This window comes from Cebidichthys violaceus, unplaced genomic scaffold, assembly GCF_023349555.1.
Source record: "Cebidichthys violaceus isolate CVI_PGR_0920_01 unplaced genomic scaffold, fCebVio1.0.p SCAF_3, whole genome shotgun sequence".
Classification (NCBI taxonomy): domain Eukaryota; kingdom Metazoa; phylum Chordata; class Actinopteri; order Perciformes; family Stichaeidae; genus Cebidichthys; species Cebidichthys violaceus.
The window spans coordinates 3256377-3279291 of NW_027176483.1; the positions used below are offsets into that span (position 1 = coordinate 3256377).

Below are 22915 nucleotides of genomic sequence, written 5' to 3' on the forward strand. Positions count from 1 at the left end.
ACTTTTGTTCTTGGGTTGATGCTCGAGTGGGTTGTCTGTCTATATACAGCGAAACCTCCCTGACTCAAAGAGGTTCCCCAGATCAGGATCTGGATGTTGTTCAGCAGGCGTCAACTCGTTTACCTCGCCCAGCCTTCAGCAGGCCGTGATGGAGTTGAATTCTTAATTTTAGGCTCAAGTGCTTTATTCATGACGGACGCTAACAGAATGTTTTCAATCTTCTTCCTTCAGGACAAAGAACTCTCCACCACAGAAGTGATGTCCTAGAGACGGTGGTCCTCGTCAACCCTTCAGAAGACACCGTGGTGTCAGAGGTAGTAGAGCGCGCTGCTGGTTGCATGGACACTTATATACGTGTCAGCGGTGTGGCCTATTTTAGAGAAAGAAAGTACGTCTCACTGACTCATGTTTATAAGCGAAGCACGGTGTTTGAAAATGTTCCACACCGTTGATAATATGGTGATTTTTCTTATGATTTTTGCAACCAATATTTCTTTTTTTTTACATAAACATTTAAAGATCCATTAACATGATTTATTTATTAATATTATTATTATTATTATTATATATTTTTTCTCTTGTACTTATTATTAGCAACATATATGCTAACACCATTATTTCTGCATACAAACGTTATATGAACCCAGCCTGAAATAATAAGTTGGGCTTGCTTTAGGAATCTGTTAATACTCCTATTATTCCAATTTGGAAAAAATAAAAAAACAAAACTTGAATAACTACAGTAGCTGTATTCTATAGTCAGAATATAATAGAGTCTAAAAAAAGGGAAAAGTCAGATTTAAATCAGGATCTATCTGGTCAAAGAATAATAATAACTTTATTAATCTGGCCATGGATTGAATGACAGCAGTAGGATCTTTGGACACACATCAGATGCACAAAATAAATATTGTGATTAAATACCCAGCAAATCACCTCATCACATGTGTTAAGGATATAGAATACAAGAGACCGATGATCTTTGTTTCTCTTAGATTTTTAGTTTTTGTAGAGAATTCATTGCCATATCTTGTTAACCTTGACACAATTAAAGTGCATCTTCAGCCTGTGACGCAGGCATTTCTCTTTCTACTGTGGCAAAACTGTCTCTCCTTTACCTGTCCTCTGTTTCCCAACCTCTTTCTCTCTTTCTCTGTGTGTGTGTGTGTGTGTGTGTGTGTGTGTGTGTGTCCCAGATCCAGTCTCTAGTCACAGACTCAGCAGGACACAAGCTCCTGGTCTTGAGTGGACAAAGCTCAGATCACGGTGGCCTTCTTCTTCAAACTGGGGTTTTCACCTACCAGACCTTTTCACGTGTCTTTGCTGATCCCCGGGTGAGTCACAACGACTGTCCAGTACCACCCATTAAGAAATGTAAACCGACTTTAACTTGCCTTTCTAGTCTTCCGACCACTCAAAGCGCTTTTAACACTTCACGTCATTAATACAATGATGGCTACGGGGGCTACCATGCCTAAGTGACTGCCTAACTAACTAGCTAACTAACCCACACACATACACTGAAGGCACAGCTTTCGGGAGCAATTTGGGGTTAATTAAGTATCGTACCCGAGGGCACATAGACATGGACTGGAGGAGCCGGGGATCGAACCACCGATCTTCTGATTGGAAAACGACCCCCTCTATCCACAGCTGCCCTAATCCTTTTTCCTTCCACCAAAGTATCTTGTACATTTGTGAATGTGTGTTTGAAATGATTTATTATTAAAGGATAGGTGCATGTATTGATAGCAAAGGTATTCAGGTCCCAACTTTCTCACCTTTCAATTAAAATGATAATTTTGTTATTTTTCTTTTCTTAAGCAGGTCTTTACAACACACTTCTCACACATGTATGCATTAATCATCGCTGACCAATGTGTCCGGGTGTCTCCCTCCTGCAGGTCAGTGAATTACTGGGCACAACAGCCCCCAAGCAGCAGGCTACACTTACTGTGTCCTGCCGCGGGGAGGTGGGCTGGAGCTCCCTGGGACAGCAGCAGGCCCTGCGTGAGTTTCTGGAATACAAACTAAACCCTGAGTCCGTTCTTGCCGAGATGGAGGGCGTCACCGAGTTCACGGAGTACATCTCTGAGACGGTCGACGTCCCTTCGCCTTTTGACCTCCTGGAGCAACCCACATCCGGAGGCTTCCTGAAACTGTCCAAACCGTGTTGCTACATCTTTCCCGGTGGACGCGGAGACTCTGCTCTCTTTGCCGTAAATGGCTTCAACATCTTAGTGGACGGAGGCTCTGAACGGAAATCATGCTTCTGGAAGCTGGTTCGTCACTTGGACCGCATCGACTCGATTCTGCTCACGCACATCGGCGCCGACAATCTCCCGGGTATCAATGGGCTGCTTCAGAGGAAGATAGCGGAACAGGAGGAGGAGCAGTCTCAAGGCTCCACCAACTACAGCGACTGGATGAAGAACCTGATCTCTCCTGAACTAGGTGTGGTATTCTTCAACGTGCCGGAGAAGCTCCGTATGCCAGAATCTAATCTTAAAGTGAAACGCAGCATCGAAGAGGCCTCCCTGACTTTGCAGTACCTGAACAAACTTGGAATCAAACCGGAGCCTCTCTGTCGAGTGGTCAGCAACACCATTGAGCCCATTACTCTGTTCCACAAGATGGGAGTGGGCCGGTTAGACATGTACGTTCTCAATCCTGTCAAAGACAGTAAAGAGATGCAATTTTTAATGCAGAAGTGGGCTGGCAACAGCAAGGCCAAAACTGGTATTGTGCTGCCCAACGGGAAAGAAGGAGAAATATCTGTGCCCTACCTGACATCAGTGACCGCCTTAGTCGTCTGGCTTCCTGCCAACCCTGCTGAAAAGATCATCAGAGTGCTGTTCCCTGGGAATGCACCACAAAACAAGATCCTAGAGGGTCTGGAAAAGTTAAAGCACCTTGACTTCTTGCGCTATCCTGTAGCCACACAAAAGGATATTGCCTCCGGAGCTCCTCCCTCTGTTATAAAACAAACCAAGTTAAAACAAAGAACCGACAGCAAAGAGAGTCTCAAGTCATCGCCGAAGACCACTGCAAAAGCCTCAAAGAAAGAAAATGAAGGACAAGACGATGTGTCAGCCGCCACAGAGGCAAAGAGTGACTCTGTCAAGGAAAATATCTCTGAGAAAAAAGAGGAGAAAAAGCCTACTAAAACGATCAAATCTAAAAGTGATGCGCCAGAAAAGAAAAAACTCCTGAAGGAAAAATCCTTAAAAAAGCACCCGAAGGAAAGGGTGTCAAAAATGGATGAGAAAAAGGACAAGGAAAAGAAAGAGATCAAGAAAGTAAAGAAAGATGACTCTGCTAAAAAAGACGAAAAGAAAGATGTTAAGTCCAAAGATGACAAAAAGAAGGACACATCCAAACCAGAGCTGAGAAAAATGACAAAGCCGGACCTGAAACCGTTTACTCCAGAAGTCAGAAAGACATTGCACAAAGCTAAAGTGTCAAGTAAAGCAAAGACCGGAAAAACCAAAGCAGCAAAGACTTTGCCTGCTGAGCCGAAGCCCGAGGAGCCAAAACCTGAACCTATTCAACCTGAACCAGTGGAGAACGGAGCTGCTGAGGAAAAGTCTGTTTTCTCAACCCCTGAAGACCTCACCAAGGATTTTGAAAATATGAAAAAAGCTGAAGTTGTAGATGTATCAGCAGAGCCTCCAGACAGTTATGAGCCGACAGCACAAAGCCTTACCCAAGAGAAGCAGGAAGCATCTGAAATTCCACCTGAAACAAAGTCTCCAGAAAAGGAGGCATCTGCCCCAGAAGCGAAAGCTGAAGTTGACGACAAAAAGTTGACACAAGAAAGGGAAATGGAAGATGCCCAAAAGTTTGAGGATGAAGGAGCAGCATCTCAGGATGAGGATGAGAAAGAGGAGGAAGAAGAGGCCCCGGCTGCCAAAAAGATTACGGAAGAGGAGGTGGAAGAAGATATGGGAATAGGTGAAGAGGAAGATGAAGCAAAATGGAAGGAAGCAAAGGACGATGGCCTTGACAGGAAACATGAGTTAGAAGAAATGGAGAAATCCGAAAAACTCTCAGCTAAGGTTGGGACAAAAGAGCAGCTACAAACGATTCCATCAGAGGAAGACGAGGAGGAGGAGGCGGTGGAGAAAGCCGAACTGGAGGAGGTAGAAGATTTAGATGTCATAGCAGATGAAGAGATCAAACCTGAAGATGCAGCTGAAGAAGAAATGGTCACTGAAAGAAAAACCACTGACATTCTGGCTGAAGAAGAGGAGGAGGAGGAGGGCTACCTGTCACATGTTGGAGGGGCCACAGCTCCCATAACCTCAGTAGTGCAAGGAGCCGCTGCAGCTGAACACATCTCCTACATCCAAGACGAGACCATCCCCGGCTACTCCGAGACCGAACAGACCATCTCCGACGAGGAGATTCACGAGGAGGCAGAGGAGAGGATACCACACCTTCAATATGACGTTGGCGCCTACGACATCTCTGTTCCAGATCAGACCGGATCATTTGTCAACATTCACGGCATGAGGGAGATGCAGGCTGCAGCTATGACCGAGAAAAGCTTCATCCCGGGCGCGCACGAGCAGGTGTCGGTGTTCACCAACATCATCACCGCTCCTCTGGCGGAAGAGGAGCATGTGTCCTCTGCGACGTCCATCACAGAGTACGACAAAGTGTGCTCTTTCCCTACTTCTATTGCTGAAGACCAATCTGTGGCATCTGTTGCGGCACCTTCAGCTGAGGAGCCACCCAAAAGTCCTGTTATCCTGTCAACCCCACCTGAAGCCACCCAAGGCAAAGAGCAGCCACTGTCTGCCGGATCTCTTTCACCGCCTTCTTTGGAAGAAGACAAACAATCCAAGTCTCCTTCTGATGACTTTGAGCTTCCTGTTGCAGAAGTGAAGACGCCGGCTAAAGCTCCCGAAGCTCACGAGGAAGAAGAGGAAGAGGAGGAGGAAGACCAAACTCCCAATGTAGACATTTCACTTGAAAAACTCCAAGAGGGCTATGCTGCGTCACAGTTATTAGAACGTAAAGAGACGGATATTGAAAAGCTTGCTGGCTCAGTGTCTCCAGTTTCTATACAAGACACCAAACCAGTCCACCTACCAATTGAAGAAGAAAATATAATAGCTGTTGCACCTAAAGATATTTCATCTATCGTGCCTACTAGACCCTTTGGATCTGACTCACTGACTTCAGAGAGTGAAGAGCGCTGTTTCAGTCCAGATGATATCACTGTGAAAATGGCCTCCCCTCCACAGTCCGGACCACCGAGTGCGGCTCACTCTCCTCTTCGTCAGTCACCGGTGGAAGACAAGATGAAGGTCTTCCCTGATTTAGCAACAGACGAGAAAACAAAAAAGGCAGATGAAGCCGGAACAGAGACACAAAAAGAATTTGATAAACAGAAAGCAGATCAGCATGAGGTAGAGGTTTCAACATCTTTAGACGAATCATTTGAGAAGGACATGAAAGAGGTTCCAGTGATGAAGGAGTCAGAAAAAGACTCTTCATCAGCGCCGAAAGATGAAGGCGAACGGTCAGAAACAATCCCTGTGTTTGCTGCGTCTTTAAGAGAAGTTCAGCCACCTGCGTCAGTGAGGGATTCCCTCATTTCATCTGAACAGAGTGATAAAGAGGTGGACCACATGCTCAAAGAAAAAGAACCCAAAGTGCCGATTACAGGAACCTTTCCAGAGAGAGAAAGTCGTTTCCTGGACGATAAAGATGATAACAAGAAAGATGATGATGATGATCATGGTGATAAACCTGCAGTTAAAACCATTAAGGCAGAACAGGAGAAAGAAAAGGACGACACCTCTGATGTCCTACAAATCAAGGATGAGCAAAAACAGAAATCTGTCATCCAGGAAGACGTTTCTGCTGTTGCGTCCATCACGGATGAGAAAGTAGAGAAAGAGACGATAAAGGATGATACCTCTGATATTAAACCCATCAAAGAAGAGCAAATTGCAAAGGGCGTTGTCACGGCTGTTACAGCCACTAAAGATGAGCATAAAGAGCCTGAAAAGGACCACGCTCCTGAAGTCACAACCAACAAAGCAGAGATGGAAATTGCTGCTTCTGAGCTCAAGCAAATCAAAAGTGAGCCGAAGCAGAGAGATGATGATTTTGACCTCAAAACCAAAGGTGCTGAGGAAGCTGAGTTTGAAAGTAGGGATTTGTCTGATAGTGATATTTCTGATATTAGCCCTATAAAGACTGAACAGGTCCGCGCCACAGATATCAAGCCTGTTAAAGACGAGATGGAGAAAGAGGTAAAAAGGGACGATATGCCCATCACTGAACCTACTAAAGATGAAAAGAAAAAGGAGACAGAAACATCTGGTATCAAAGTGATTGAAGATAAGAAAGAGGAAAAAGAGGTGGAAAAGACAGATGCTTCTGCTACAAAGTCCTTTACAGATGAGCAAAGGGAAGATGATAAAGAGATTGGTGACATCACTGTCGCTAAAGTCACCAAAGAAGAAGAAATGATTAGTAAGAAGGATGAGTCTGCTGTTAAGGGACAAGAGATTTGTAAAGATGCTGCCTCAACCATCAGTGAAGATGAAGTTCCCGCTGCCAAGTTAGCCACAGAGCAAGAAAAAGACAAGGAGACAAGTAAAGATGATAGTTCTGACACCAAACTCTCCAAGGAGCAGGAAAAAGACATGACGACACGCAAGGATGATGCCAACGTCTTCAAACCTACTATAGAAGACGTAAGTAAATATGATGCTGCTGCTATTACCAAGGCAGAGGAAGAAGAGAAACTACCAAGTACAGAAGATACTTCTGCTGCTAAACCAACACTTGCAAAAGACAAGGAACAAGAGGAAAGTAAAGATGACACTTCCGCCACCGAATGTACCGAGATAGAAGCAGAGCATGTGCAATTAAGTAAAGATGGTGATTTCTCTGCCGCATCAAGCAAGGCAGAAGCAAAAGAGACACTTAAAGATGCCGTCAAACCAGTCGTGGAGGACGGAGAGGAGAAAGAAAGTAATGAAGAGGCTGTCAAAACCGCCAAGATAGAAGAAGAGGATGTAATGACGTGCAAAGATATTTCCGCTGTCAAAACATCCAAGGACGAATTTGTTACTAAACCCACCATGCAAGACGAAAAGGTGAAAGAAATCAGTAAAGATGTTTGTGCTGTCAAATCAACGATGGAAGAAGAAAAGGAGAAAGCAGTAGATAAGGAGGAAACTTTCGCTGAGGAAGGGGTACCAATTCAAGATCATAGTGTTGCTATCAAACCCATCGAGGAAGAAAAATATACAGTAATTATTAAGGATGAAATTTCTGGTATCAAACCTACCGAGGAGGAAGAAAACAAAGACATTTCTGGTGTAAAAACCCCTGAAGATGAGGAGAAGGTAGAGATGAAAGATGTTGCATTTAAAGAGCAGGAGAAGGCTGATATCACTGAGCACAAACCGATTCCGGAGGAAATTAAAGATAAAGAAAGTGAGAAAGACAAGGAGAAAGAAACTGACTCCAATATAGAGCAGCCCAAGGATGCGAAAGAGAAAGAGTCATCTAAAGTTGAAACCATCGAGGTCGAAGGCAAACAGGGCAGTTGTGAAGCTGAATCCACCAAACAGGAGGCAGAGAAAGAGACGTACACTCCAACATTAAGCGCCAAAGATGACAAAAAAGGGAAAGAGGATTATCCTTTTGATAGTGAATCTAAGAAGGATGATAAAAAAGAAGTGGATCTTCCCGCGTCTCAGACCTTGGAAGAAGAGAGAACGAAAAAGGATGATATTTGGGACATTAGTGATAAGCATATACATGAAGCAACCTCTGATAAGCTTACTGGAACTCAGGTCGAGAAGGAATCTTTTGGTGCTGCAGAGATGCAGCAAGACATCTCTGTAACTACATCGAGTGAAGACATGAAACCAGTGAAAGACGACGTCGGCGCGTCTCCCAGCCACATCCAGGAGGAGCGAAAAGAAGCAAAGGACGAGAAGATGGAGAAAGAAAAAGACGACACGCATGTTGCTGAACTGAGCAAAGAACAGAAAATGGAAAAAGAACAAGAAAAAGAATACACCTATGAGAGCGATGACACCAAAGATGAAAAGATGATGAAAGGAAAAGATGTGGCCGACAAGAAGACAGATGAGATCACTGAAAAAGACTCCTGTGATGGAGACCACACCAGAGAGGAGAAATGGGAGAGAGAGGAGTTACAAGAGAAAGCCGTTAAACAACCTGCACTGAAAGTATCAGGAGAAGCAGCACAGCCATCCAAGTCAGATTACAAATCTGCATTTGTGGTTCAGTCGTCTGACGAAGACAGGGGGGATGAAGAGGAGGAGGAGGAGGACATTTGTATGGGAGGAGCAGGCTCCAGACCTTTGTCAGTGGAGCTGAGAAAATCCGAGCATGACATCTCGTCTTCAGGTCTGCCCTCGTCCCAAAAACCACAGACAAGCGACCAAACTAAACCGCCAGCATCGGAGCAGATCACAGTGATCATACCAACACTCACGATGCAGGAGCCCTCGATAGATGAAGACGGCAAAGAGTTTGGCATAGAAGAATCCAGACTTTCGCCTGAAGCAGGCAAAGATGTCGTGAAAACAGAAACCACAGCTGCACCACTTGCCAAGCCAGAGCCCTCCTTTGATATTGTCACATCAATGGAGACGACTGCACAAGAAAAGGCTTCTGATGTACCAGCAGCTAAAGCAGAGCCAACGTCGGACTCAACTGAGCAAAAGCCCGTGTTGTCAACGGTATCGAGCACTGACAGTCAACCCAGGAGCTCCACGCTCTCGAGCACTGAGAGCCAGTCCAGTGTGGAGGAAACACCGCAACAAGAGCCACAAATACCGCCTCTGACAAGCTCAGCGGTCGGTGCTACAGAAAAGGTGAAGCTGGATGAGAAACCAGGAAAGGAAGCAGAGAGGGAGATGGAAGGAGAGCGAGAGGTGGCTTCTCCCGGATTATCACAGCCGTGTTCATATTTCATGTTGGATTCTGAGGACGCCAGCCACACGGGAGTTAAATCTGACACTGCAAAAATGACCTCGGAGAAGGAAACAGTCGGTGGAAGCATCGGAGATGAAAAGCAAACCTTTGGCGCGTCCAAGTACGATCCGTATGAAAAGCCAATTCCAAAGGATCATGACTTGGACTCCAGAGAAGAAAGCGAGGTTTCTTTGGGTTTCGATCACGCCTCTGATATTGGTATTGATGACAACAGAAGAACAAGCCAGACAGAGGCTGGAGGAGCCATGTTCGTCCTGGACGATCAGGACAAAGAAGAGCCTCTGTCCTTTAGTCGAGTCGACTACAGCCCAGTGTCTCTCACTGAGAGCGAAAGAAGCAGCCACCATAGTGCCTCTCCTAAATACGAAGACAGGGAGAAAGGCCAAGAGGAAGAGTGTGAGCGAGAAGAAAGACCAGATACACCTTATGTTGAAAAGAGCTTTTCATCCGTAGACATGCAAGATAACAAAATGTCCCAGGCGGCTGAGTCTTATTCTTTCAGTCCCAAAGAGGATAAACCCGAGAAGTCGGAGAAAGAGAAAGAGGATATGAAGGAAGGTGCCGCGGCAGCAGCTTTTCAAACGGGGGCGACAGGAGAAAGTGATACGGTTTCTACCAGTGCTGCTGTTCAATCAGCAGGTGTATCGTTAAGACAAGAAACACCGTCTCCGTCATGGAGCCAATCAGATCTTGGTACCCAAGCTTCTGCTGCTCCCGTAGCTTTTGGGGAATTCACAGAAAAAAGAACAACAGAAAAGGAGAGAGAAAAATCTGCTGAGTCACTCAAAGACAAAATGGAGTCCTCTGATCATGAAAGAGAGGGATCTCCATCTGGTCGGCATTCACCTGCAGAAAAAGACATTTTACCTCAACAAGCATCACCTTTAGAGAAAGCGGAAACTTCAGGTGCTTCAAGGACTGCCTCTGCTGCCACATGTTCAGGACATGAAATAGACGATAATGTTTTGGCGTCTGAGAATAATCAAATCAGCAGCTCTGCCTCTTGTAAATCCATGTCAGACTTTCCTGATGGAAAAGAGAGCCTGATAGATAAAAGGTTACTTGTAGAAGGGGAAGATTTCAATGTTGATGATGATGATGAGGACGAAGATGATGAAGAGGAGGAGGAGGAAGAAGAGGAGGATTTGAGTGATGTAGATATGGAAAAGGGTGCCAGAGAACAGTCTGAAAAAGAAATGTGCAGACGTAGCTCTGGTGATAGTGCTACGTTAGCAGAGGTAGAGGACTCAAATAAGAAGTCTCAGCTGCCTGAATCAAGCCTCCTTAAAGATGAAACAGTCTGTAAACCAACACCTGACGATGCCTCAGCTTCAGACAAGCAGGACGTGGGTAAAAAACCATCATCTCCTGAAGCAAAACCACTCAACAAAGATGACGCGGCCACATCCAAACTTCCTGAGGCAAGGAGTGAAGATGCAGGTAAAGCAACTCCGTCACCAGACCCAAGTGTTCGCAGAATGGACGAAAGTGGTTTCACTACATCAGATGCTCCAAAACTTCCTGAAACAAAGAAAGCAGAGGACACAGACAAAACATATTTGTCTCCCAAACCAACCACAAAGAGAAGGTTGTCATCGGCAGAGGATTTGAGCTCTTATGAAGCACTACAGACAAAAAAAGGAGATGACGACAAAGTGTCTCTATCGCCAAGCTTTTTGAAAAAGGAAACTTGCCAAGCAACGTCCACAAGCAGCTTGACAGGCAGCTTTTTGCCACCTGACCATTCAGAATCCATTTCCAAGACTACATCTAGTCCCTCCCCTCCTCTAAGAGGTAGCTATGCCGACATCGGACAGAGTAGATCTGGAGCTTATTCTGAGCATTTTTACAGTGAGCATAGTCAAGTAGGATTGAAGGAAGATAAAGAAGAAACCTTTGTGCTCTCGGATGCCTCCCAGCTATCCAAGCTAAGCGATGATAAATATTATAGCCAAAGAAACATCCAAGAAGAGAATCTAGATGAGGGGCAGACCCTAGATATCACCACAAGACATGAGGAAACTGCCTCATCACCATGCACATACACCACCTTAACATACTCTACTTCAACATACTCCTCCACATCATACAGTTACTCGTCCTCAGCCTCAACTTCTGCCCCTTTGAGCAAACCGTGTGGAGACAAAGTCAAAACTTTTACAACAATATCAAGCCCTAGAGTACCTCTAGCCAAAGAGGAGCCACCGGCGGCAGAGTCTCAGAGCTCCTGCTTCGGAGGATTTCAGAGAGATGAGTACATGGAGGTGACGACGAAACCTGCAACAAAAGTGTCTTTACCCGGCCAGTCCGATGAGACCAAACCATCATATGCATTCTTGTCTACCACTGCCAAACAGACTGAGGATCAAAGCGGTTCTGCAAAGCCTGAAACTGAGACAAAGTCAAGCACTGACTGTTTTTATATGCTAGAAACTATGATTGCACCATCCTCCGCTGCACCGTCCCTGCAAAGCATCGAACCAGTAAAGGTGTCAGAGGGTGTATCAGAGGCTTGCTTCGATGTCTCTCCCCTCCAAAGGGCTCACTCCTCTGACAAGGTGTCCCAAGAGTCATCAGACGACGAGGAGCCTGTTACACTTGAAATGGAGGACAGCGCCCCACCATGTCGTATTGAATGTCAAAAAATCAAAGTGGCTGAGCAACAGGAGAGTTTTTCATTGATATCCGAGTCCTATGTGGTGGAAAGCACCTCACAGTCCACGGAGACGAAGACGGTCGTCAACACCTCTACTACTGTTGTGTCTAAACCTGATGTGGTGATGGAAACAACTCAACAGACAGCCTCACTTAATTCACTCAGTGATAGCGGAGCTAGCAAAGCCACATGTGCCACAACAGACGTGTCCAAAACAGAGGACGATAAAGAGAAAAGGGTGAAAACACCGGAGGGAAAAGAGGAAAACACAAACGGAGCAATTGCACCTTTGAAGGAAGAAGAAAAGACGTTAACTGCTAAAGACTGTGAGGTCAAGCAGAAAATAGAGGAACGGTTGTGTAAAGACAGCACAGAGGAGAGGAAGGCAACAGCTGATCCAAAGATGTGGGAAAAAGCAGAAGATGGCAAGAAAGGAGAGGCAGAAAAAATCGAGGAGAAAAGCTTTTTGGAGATGCCACCAGAGAGATTAGAGGTCAGGAGAAGGAGCAGTATATCTGATTGGGAACTACTACAGAGGCCTGAAGACTGCCCAAGTGCCCCTCCTCCAGGTTATGGTGATGATGACGAGGAGGATGAGGAAGCGATGGAATGGATGACCAGCGTCCATAGTACCGCTATGTCCTCGTCGAAAGATGCCTATCACGCAGAAACATCAAGCAAAGGAGCCGCAAGGGCTGATCGTCCCTCTGACTTGAACACCGGTGCCTCCTCCTCAGCCTCCTATCCAGGCCACTCCTCTTGCGAATACAAACATCGCAAAGGAGAACTTTCTCCGTCGTTCATCAACCCGAGCCCTCACCCGCTCTCCAGTGACGAGGGCGAGGGTGAGGAGGACCACCGCAGTGACCACTCCCAGGAAGGAGACGAGGACGATCAGGAGCAACACTCCGTGAAAAGGAGGTCGCACAAGCAGAGGCACCACCACACTCAGAGTTTCCCCGGAGACGCTGGACAGGGGCCACAGCAGCTGCCCGGCGCCATGTCGTCCGGTTTGGCGGTGACGTTAGCCGGAGAGGAAACACCTCCGACATCAGCGAGCGAGTCGTTGCCTTCACAGTCGGATTCTGACGTTCCTCCAGAGACCGAGGAGTGTCCGTCCATAACAGCTGAGGGAAATCTGGACTCGGACGAAGACGCCGAACATCTGCCGGTGGACAAATTATCTGGAGCTGGAGGGGGTCACCATCCTCCATCACCAAGGTCAGCTCAGAAGACTCATGACCCACCTCCCACCCCGATGAAGGACCCTCATCCCCACCCTCCGCACCCAGATGTGTGCATGGTAGATCCAGAGGCTCTTCTCAATGACCACAGCAGCACAGAGAAACTTCCTAAAAAGGAGCACAAGACCACCAAGGGCCTTAGAAAGGGCAAACCCAAGTCGGCCTCCCCCGCTCGTAAGGGGGAAGTCCGGAAGAGGTCCTCTACTCCAGTGAAGCAGACCTCCAAGGACTCCGCCTCACCTCGATCAGCCTCCCTCAGGAGGAAGGACACAGACAGAAGCTCCAGGCTGATCAAGATGTCTGAGACTCAAGGCTCCAAGAGTGAGATCCTCAACCCGGGGAAAGGCTTGGTCAATGGAGTCAAGAGCAGTTCAGGTGTGTTAACATCTTCCCATCCTGTTACATAACAGAAATGTACCTTCAACATGATTCCTGGGTTTAATCACACTGCCTTCTCACCAAAAAAAGGATTTTTCTAAGCTGGAAATGATATATCTGAGATACTGATAATATACCTGGTATTGGAACTTTTTGACATTTAAAATTAAGTTAGAAGTAGATGTTAACGGAATCCAGCCATTAGCCACATTAACATATTCATCAAAAAGCGATGATAATGTCATCCAAACAATTACATAGTGTTTTTGAATTCATAATATTTAAATGTGATTCAGCTTTTGAAATATACTTAACGACACTAACATATAAATTATTATACTAACGTCAGGAGATGACATTTAGGGAAGTTGTACATTAAGATTTTGTGCAAATTAAACTAGTTGAGTGGTTACATTATTTCTAGATTTAATTATTTGATTATGTAAATCAATGCATTCATGTTAGCAGCTTATTTTCTTTTTGCAGCTACCGTATGCTAAGTCTGCACTTGACTGTCTTGTAATTCAGACATGCAACTGCTCTTTATCAGATCTATAAAGTGATTGGTTTACATAAACAAGATAATGAACATCAGGTAATTTGTTCAGTTGAGGAACAAGTTGGTCTTTGCTACTGTGGTGCAACAACTAGTATTCACCTGTAATGCTGTTTTATACCTCTGCTCACCTCCAGGAAACAACTCCCAGAAAACTAGCTCGGCCGTGCCCCCTGGACCACCCATCTATGTCGACCTGGCCTACGTGCCCAACCACTGCAGTGCCAAGAACGTGGACCAGGAATTCTTCAAGAGGGTGCGAGCTTCGTACTACGTGGTGAGCGGGAACGACCCGGGCAGTGGAGAGCCCAGCCGTGGAGTCCTGGATGCCCTGCTGGAGGGCAAAGCTCAGTGGGGCTCCAATTCACAGGTATTTACCTTCATCAGGCTGTCTGTACCTCCATATCTTTCCTCTACATGCCCACTAGGGTGTGTAGGGTGTATGTTTCAACATGCAACCCAACATATGGTCAGTGTTTCCCCTGTTTTTGTGTGCCACTGCTAAAATTTAACACAATCATTAATATCCTCTCCTCTCGTGTTTCACCTTTATGTCGAAATAAAATTTCAAAATTAAAGCCCTTCAAAATCCCATGCATGAGCTAACTTCAAATCACATTCATGAGGCAATTTGTCTAATTTCAGATGGGAATTTAGAGGAAATGGCGCATAGTTACAAAATCATTTCATGTCAGGTTGATAGCAGAGCATCTCAAGGTGTCACTCAGAGAGAACCAGGACATTCTGATGTAGCATTTCAAAATTAAAGCCCTTCAAAATCTCATTCATGAGCTAACTTCAAATCACATTCATGAGACAATTTGTCTAATTTCAGATGGGATTTTAGAGGAAATGGTGCATAGTTACAAAATCATTTCACCTCAGGTTAAAATGAAGTAATTCATTTTAGAAAAATTAATTTCACTGAATTGCCCTGCAGCTTTAAATTCAGTTCATTCAGGTGTGAAGTGATGTCAATCAAAAAAGCCACGATATTATATATATAATATATTATATTATAAGAGAAATCTGTGAGCATGGACTTTATCTGTGGTTATTAAACTACTTGTTTCAGCTCTATTATCGCTGTTAACATCATAGTTGGTCAATGAATTCATGTGTTAGGATTCTGATCATATTGAGCTCTTAGGTTTATTTTCTGTGTCTTTATTTCAGATGTGAGTTGGTACGTTTACTCAAAAGAGTTGTGCTTTGTCTCATAGTGGCGCTTCACATTACCGCTTTTAATAATCGCCACGGTCTCTGAACATATGAGACATACTGGTTTTAAACTGTCCATGGGAAGAATGAACCTATGAAAAAGTCTGTTCATTGTTGGTTAAAGACTCTGGTCTCTCTGGTCTCTCTGGTTTCTCTGGTCTCTCTGGTGTCTCTGGTCTCTCTGGTCTCTCTGACCACTTCTCTCTCTTTGGAGAACGTCATGTGAAATAACTTCTCTGACACACATAATAATTCTCCTACTCCTCGTTCTCTTTCCTCGTCTCCCCCGTGTGTCTACATCTCACTCGAGTCAGGAAACTTGTCAGAATACCCAAATTTGATTGGCTGAGCTGCATCACGTGATGTGATTTACGCCGCTGAACAAGTGCCGTAAAGGCTGGAAAAGCTGCGCCGGTTAAAATAAAAGCGCTTCGTCAAAATGTAATAATTCTCAATTATCTATCGGTTTTAGGTCCTGGGTCCGGATACAACGGCGTCTGGGTCCGGATCTTAAAAAAAACTTTGTATAGTATGTTGAAAAATAATTCATAAAAAGTCATGGTGTATTATGTTGAAAAAAAATTCATAAAAAGTAATTGTGTAGTATGTCAAAAGTCATAGTATAGTATGCCTCAAAAGATGTCATAAAAACTTATAGTACATTATGTCAATAAAATCAAAAAGTCATCGTTCATTATGTTGAAAAAATGTCAGAAGCCATAGTATATAATAATGGCACAAAAAGTCATAGTATAGTATGTTGAAAAAAAATTTGTAAAAACTCATAGTATAATATGGCGTAGAATTACAGAAAAAAGTCATAGTATAGTATGTCAAAAAAGTGTCATAATAATCGTAGTATATTATGTTGTACAAAATTACATTAAAAGATAAGATGAAGTTTGTCTTAAAAAAAATCATAAAAAGTCATAGTATAGTATGTCGAAAAAAATCATAAAAATTCATACTACAGTATGGCGAAGAATTACGGAAAAAAGTCAAAGTATAGTATGGCGAAAAAAGATTCATAAAAAGTCATAGTATAGTATGTCGAAAAAGAAATCATAAAAAAGTCATAGTATAGCATGTCAAAAAAAGGAAAAAAAGTCATAGTATAGCATGTCGAAAAGTGGAAAAAACAGTCATAGTATAGTATGTCTAAAAAAAGTCATAGTAATAGTATTTTGGGGTTAAGTGTCTTGATGAAGGACAGATTGACATGAGACTAGTGGAGCAGGAGCCGGGGATTGAACCGACAACCCTCTGATTGAAAGGCAGCCCTGCGCTCCACTTAGCCACGGACATCTGTTGAGAATGACTGGCTTAGTATGTCGAAAACAGTCATAGTATAGCATGTCGAAAAGTGGAAAAAACAGTCATAGTATAGCATGTCGAAAAGTGGAAAAAATAGTCATAGTATAGCATGTCGAGAAAAGTCATAGTAATGGTATTTTGGGGTTAAGTGTCTTGCTGAAGGACACATTAACATGAGACTAGCAGCCAGGGATTGAACCGACGACCCTTTGATTGAAAGGCAGCCCTGCTCTCCACTTAGCCACGGACACCATCTGAGAACCACTGGCATAGTATGTCTATAAAAAGTCATAGTATAGCATGTAGAAAACAGTCATAATATAGCATGTCGAAAAAGTGAAAAACGGTCATTGTATAGCATGTCGAAAAAAGTGAAAAACGGTCATTGTATAGCATGTCGAAAAAAGTCAAAAAACAGTCATAGTATAGTCTGTCGAAAACAGTCATAGTATAATATGTCGAAATAAAAATTATAAAAATTCATAGTATAGTTTGTCGAAAAAAAAATCATAAAAATTCATACTATAGTATGTCGAAGAATTATGGAAAAAAAGTCATAGTATAGTATGTTGAAAAAAATTCATAAAAAGTCATAGTGTAGTATGTCGAAAAAAGTGAAAAACAGTCATAGTACAGTATGTCTAAAAAAGTCATAGTAATAGTATTTTGGGGTTTAGTGTCTTGATGAAGGACACATTAACATGAGACATAGTATGTCTATAAACAGTCATAGTATAGCATGCCGAAAACAGTCATAGTATAGCCCGTCGAAAAAAGTGAAAAACGGTCAAAGTATAGCATGTCGAAAACAGTCATAGTATAGCATGTCGAAAAAAGGAAAAAACAGTCATAGTATAGTATGTCTAAAAAAAGTCATAGTAATAGTATCTTGGGATTAAGTGTCTTGATAAAGGACAGATTGACATGAGACTAGTAGAGCAGGAGCCGGGGATTGAACCAACGACCCTCTGATTGAAAGGCAGCCCTGCTCTCCACTTAGCCACAGACACCTGTTGAGAATGACTGGCTTAGTATGTCTATAAAAAGTCATAGTATAGCATGTAGAAAACGGTCATAGTATAGCCCGTCGAAAAAAGTGAAAAACGGTCATAGTATAGCATGTTGAAAAAAATCAAAAAACAGTCATGTCGAAAAGTGGAAAAAACAGTCATAGTATAGTATGTCTAAAAAAGTCATAGTAATAGTATTTTGGGGTTAAGTGTCTTGCTGAAGGACACATTAACATGAGACTAGCAGAGCAGGAGCCAGGGATTGAACCGACAACCCTTTGATTGAAAGGCAGCCCTGCGCTCCATTTAGCCACGGACACCATTTGAGAACCACTGGCATAGTATGTCTATAAAAAGTCATAGTATAGCATGTAGAAAACAGTCAAAAAACAGTCATAGTATAGCATGTCGAAAACAGTCATAGTATAGCCTGTCGAAAAAAGTGAAAAACGGTCATAGTATAGCATGTCGAAAAAAGTCAAAAAACTGTCATAGTATAGCATGTCGAAAACAGTCATAGTATAGCCTGTCAAAAAAAGTGAAAAACGGTCATAGTATAGCATGTCAAAAAAAGTGAAAAACGGTCATAGTATAGCATGTCGAAAACAGTCATAGTATAGCATGTCGAAAACAGTCATAGTATAGCCTGTCGAAAACAGTCATAGTATAGCCTGTCGAAAAAAATGAAAAACGGTCATAGTATAGCATGTCGAAAACAGTCATAGTATAGCATGTCGAAAAAAGTGAAAAACGGTCATAGTATAGCATGTCGAAAAAAGTGAAAAACAGTCATAGTATAGCATGTCAAAAAAGTCAAAAAACAGTCATAGTATATTATGTCGAAAACAGTCATAGTAAAGCCTGTCAAAAAAAGTGAAAAACAGTCATAGTATAGTATGTCGAAAACAGTCATAGTAAAGCCTGTCGAAAAAAGTGAAAAACAGTCATAGTATAGTATGTCGAAAACAGTCATAGTAAAGCCTGTCGAAAAAAGTGAAAAACAGTCATAGTATAGTATGTCTAAAAAAAGTCATAGTAATAGTATTTTGGAGTTAAGTGTCTTGATGACATGTGTCTGATTGACATGAGACTAGTAGAGCAGGAGCTGAGGATTGAACCTACGACTCTCTGATTGAAAGGCAGCCCTGCTCTCCACTTAGCCACGGATACCTGTTGAGAACAACTGGCTTAGTATGTCTATAAAAAGTCATAGTATAGTATGTAGAAAACTAATAATATAGCATGTCGAAAAAAGTGAAAAACGGTCATAGTATAGCATATCGAAAAAAGTGAAAAACGGTCATAGTATAGCATGTCGAAAAAAGTGAAAAACGGTCATAGTATAGCATGTCGAAAACAGTCATAGTATAGCCTGTCGAAAAAAATGAAAAACGGTCATAGTATAGCATGTCGAAAACAGTTATAGTATAGCCTGTCGAAAAAAATGAAAAACGGTCATAGTATAGCATGTCGAAAACAGTCATAGTATAGCATGTCGAAAACAGTCATAGTACAGCCTGTCGAAAAAAATGAAAAACGGTCATAGTATAGCATGTCGAAAACAGTGAAAAACGGTCATAGTATAGCATGTCGAAAACAGTCATAGTATAGCATGTCGAAAACAGTCATAGTATAGCATGTCAAAAAAAGTGAAAAACGGTCATAGTATAGCATGTCAAAAAAAGTGAAAAACGGTCATAGTATAGCATGTTGAAAACAGTCATAGTATAGCATGTCAAAAAAAGTGAAAAACGGTCATCGTATAGCATGTCGAAAAAAGTCAAAAAACAGTCATAGTATAGCATGTCGAAAACAGTCATAGTATAGCCTGTCAAAAAAAGTGAAAAACGGTCATAGTATAGCATGTCAAAAAAAGTGAAAAACGGTCATAGTATAGCATGTTGAAAACAGTCATAGTATAGCCTGTCGAAAAAAATGAAAAACGGTCATAGTATAGCATGTCGAAAACAGTCATAGTATAGCATGTCGAAAAAAATGAAAAACGGTCATAGTATAGCATGTCGAAAAAAGTGAAAAACAGTCATAGTATAGCATGTCGAAAAAAGTGAAAAACAGTCATAGTATAGCATGTCGAAAAAAGTCAAAAAACAGTCATAGTATATTATGTCGAAAACAGTCATAGTAAAGCCTGTCGAAAAAAGTGAAAAACAGTCATAGTATAGTATGTCTAAAAGAAGTCATAGTAATAGTATTTTGGAGTTAAGTGTCTTGATGACATGTGTCTGATTGACATGAGACTAGTAGAGCAGGAGCTGGGGATTGAACCTACGACTCTCTGATTGAAAGGCAGCCCTGCTCTCCACTTAGCCACGGATACCTGTTGAGAACAACTGGCTTAGTATGTCTATAAAAAGTCATAGTATAGTATGTAGAAAACAGTAATAATATAGCATGTCGAAAAAGGTGAAAAACGGTCATAGTATAGCATATCGAAAAAAGTGAAAAAACGGTCATAGTATAGCATGTCGAAAAAAGTGAAAAACGGTCATAGTATAGCATGTCGAAAACAGTCATAGTATAGCATGTCAAAAAAAGTGAAAAACGGTCATAGTATAGCATGTCAAAAAAAGTGAAAAACGGTCATAGTATAGCATGTTGAAAACAGTCATAGTATAGCCTGTCGAAAAAAGTGAAAAACGGTCATAGTATAGCATGTCGAAAACAGTCATAGTATAGCATGTCAAAAAAAGTGAAAAACGGTCATCGTATAGCATGTCGAAAAAAGTCACAAAAACAGTCATAGTATAGCATGTCGAAAACAGTCATAGTATAGCCTGTCAAAAAAAGTGAAAAACGGTCATAGTATAGCATGTCAAAAAAAGTGAAAAACGGTCATAGTATAGCATGTTGAAAACAGTCATAGTATAGCCTGTCGAAAAAAATGAAAAACGGTCATAGTATAGCATGTCGAAAACAGTCATAGTATAGCATGTCGAAAAAAATGAAAAACGGTCATAGTATAGCATGTCGAAAAAAGTGAAAAACAGTCATAGTATAGCATGTCGAAAAAAGTGAAAAACAGTCATAGTATAGCATGTCGAAAAAAGTCAAAAAACAGTCATAGTATATTATGTCGAAAACAGTCATAGTAAAGCCTGTCGAAAAAAGTGAAAAACAGTCATAGTATAGTATGTCTAAAAGAAGTCATAGTAATAGTATTTTGGAGTTAAGTGTCTTGATGACATGTGTCTGATTGACATGAGACTAGTAGAGCAGGAGCTGGGGATTGAACCTACGACTCTCTGATTGAAAGGCAGCCCTGCTCTCCACTTAGCCACGGATACCTGTTGAGAACAACTGGCTTAGTATGTCTATAAAAAGTCATAGTATAGTATGTAGAAAACAGTAATAATATAGCATGTCGAAAAAGGTGAAAAACGGTCATAGTATAGCATATCGAAAAAAGTGAAAAACGGTCATAGTATAGCATGTCGAAAAAAGTGAAAAACGGTCATAGTATAGCATGTCAAAAAAAGTGAAAAACGGTCATAGTATAGCATGTTGAAAACAGTCATAGTATAGCCTGTCGAAAAAAGTGAAAAACGGTCATAGTATAGCATGTCGAAAACAGTCATAGTATAGCATGTCAAAAAAAGTGAAAAACGGTCATCGTATAGCATGTCGAAAAAAGTCAAAAAACAGTCATAGTATATTATGTCGAAAACAGTCATAGTAAAGCCTGTCGAAAAAAGTGAAAAACAGTCATAGTAATAGTATTTTGGAGTTAAGTGTCTTGATGACATGTGTCTGATTGACATGAGACTAGTAGAGCAGGAGCTGGGGATTGAACCTACGACTCTCTGATTGAAAGGCAGCCCTGCTCTCCTCTTAGCCACGGATACCTGTTGAGAACAACTGGCTTAGTATGTCTATAAAAAGTCATAGTATAGTATGTAGAAAACTAATAATATAGCATGTCGAAAAAGGTGAAAAACGGTCATAGTATAGCATATCGAAAAAAGTGAAAAACGGTCATAGTATAGCATGTCGAAAAAAGTGAAAAACGGTCATAGTATAGCATGTCGAAAACAGTCATAGTATAGCATGTCAAAAAAAGTGAAAAACGGTCATAGTATAGCATGTCAAAAAAAGTGAAAAACGGTCATAGTATAGCATGTTGAAAAGAGTCATAGTATAGCCTGTCGAAAAAAGTGAAAAACGGTCATAGTATAGCATGTCGAAAACAGTCATAGTATAGCATGTCAAAAAAAGTGAAAAACGGTCATAGTATAGCATGTTGAAAACAGTCATAGTATAGCCTGTCGAAAAAAATGAAAAACGGTCATAGTATAGCATGTCGAAAAAAGTGAAAAACAGTCATAGTATAGCATGTCGAAAAAAGTGAAAAACAGTCATAGTATATTATGTCGAAAACAGTCATAGTAAAGCCTGTCGAAAAAAGTGAAAAACAGTCATAGTATGTCTAAAAGAAGTCATAGTAATAGTATTTTGGAGTTAAGTGTCTTGATGACATGTGTCTGATTGACATGAGACTAGTAGAGCAGGAGCTGGGGATTGAACCTACGACTCTCTGATTGAAAGGCAGCCCTGCTCTCCACTTAGCCACGGATACCTGTTGAGAACAACTGGCTTAGTATGTCTATAAAAAGTCATAGTATAGTATGTAGAAAACAGTAATAATATAGCATGTCGAAAAAGGTGAAAAACGGTCATAGTATAGCATATCGAAAAAAGTGAAAAACGGTCATAGTATAGCATGTCGAAAAAAGTGAAAAACGGTCATAGTATAGCATGTCGAAAACAGTCATAGTATAGCATGTCAAAAAAAGTGAAAAACGGTCATAGTATAGCATGTCAAAAAAAGTGAAAAACGGTCATAGTATAGCATGTTGAAAACAGTCATAGTATAGCATGTCAAAAAAAGTGAAAAACGGTCATCGTATAGCATGTCGAAAAAAGTCAAAAAACAGTCATAGTATAGCATGTCGAAAACAGTCATAGTATAGCCTGTCAAAAAAAGTGAAAAACGGTCATAGTATAGCATGTCAAAAAAAGTGAAAAACGGTCATAGTATAGCATGTTGAAAACAGTCATAGTATAGCCTGTCGAAAAAAATGAAAAACGGTCATAGTATAGCATGTCGAAAACAGTCATAGTATAGCATGTCGAAAAAAATGAAAAACGGTCATAGTATAGCATGTCGAAAAAAGTGAAAAACAGTCATAGTATAGCATGTCGAAAAAAGTGAAAAACAGTCATAGTATAGCATGTCGAAAAAAGTCAAAAAACAGTCATAGTATATTATGTCGAAAACAGTCATAGTAAAGCCTGTCGAAAAAAGTGAAAAACAGTCATAGTATAGTATGTCTAAAAAAAGTCATAGTAATAGTATTTTGGAGTTAAGTGTCTTGATGACATGTGTCTGATTAACATGAGACTAGTAGAGCAGGAGCTGGGGATTGAACCTACAACTCTCTGATTGAAAGGCAGCCCTGCTCTCCCCTTAGCCACGGATACCTGTTGAGAACAACTGGCTTAGTATGTCTATAAAAAG

The 22915-nt window shown here is 41.8% G+C and overlaps 1 protein-coding gene across 1 annotated transcript in view; it reads left to right on the top strand.

Moving 5' to 3' along the window:
* The first annotated feature begins 234 nt into the window (after window positions 1-234).
* The window catches only part of map1ab (microtubule-associated protein 1Ab), a 28916-nt gene continuing 6235 nt past the window's right edge, over window positions 235-22915 (top strand). Inside the window, exons 1-4 of the mRNA XM_068723418.1 lie at window positions 235-314; window positions 1197-1334; window positions 1905-13275; window positions 13972-14204. Of these exons, the coding sequence (XP_068579519.1) occupies window positions 2058-13275; window positions 13972-14204 (11451 nt within the window). The 5' untranslated portion in view covers window positions 235-314; window positions 1197-1334; window positions 1905-2057. The remainder of the gene's footprint in view (window positions 315-1196; window positions 1335-1904; window positions 13276-13971; window positions 14205-22915) is intronic.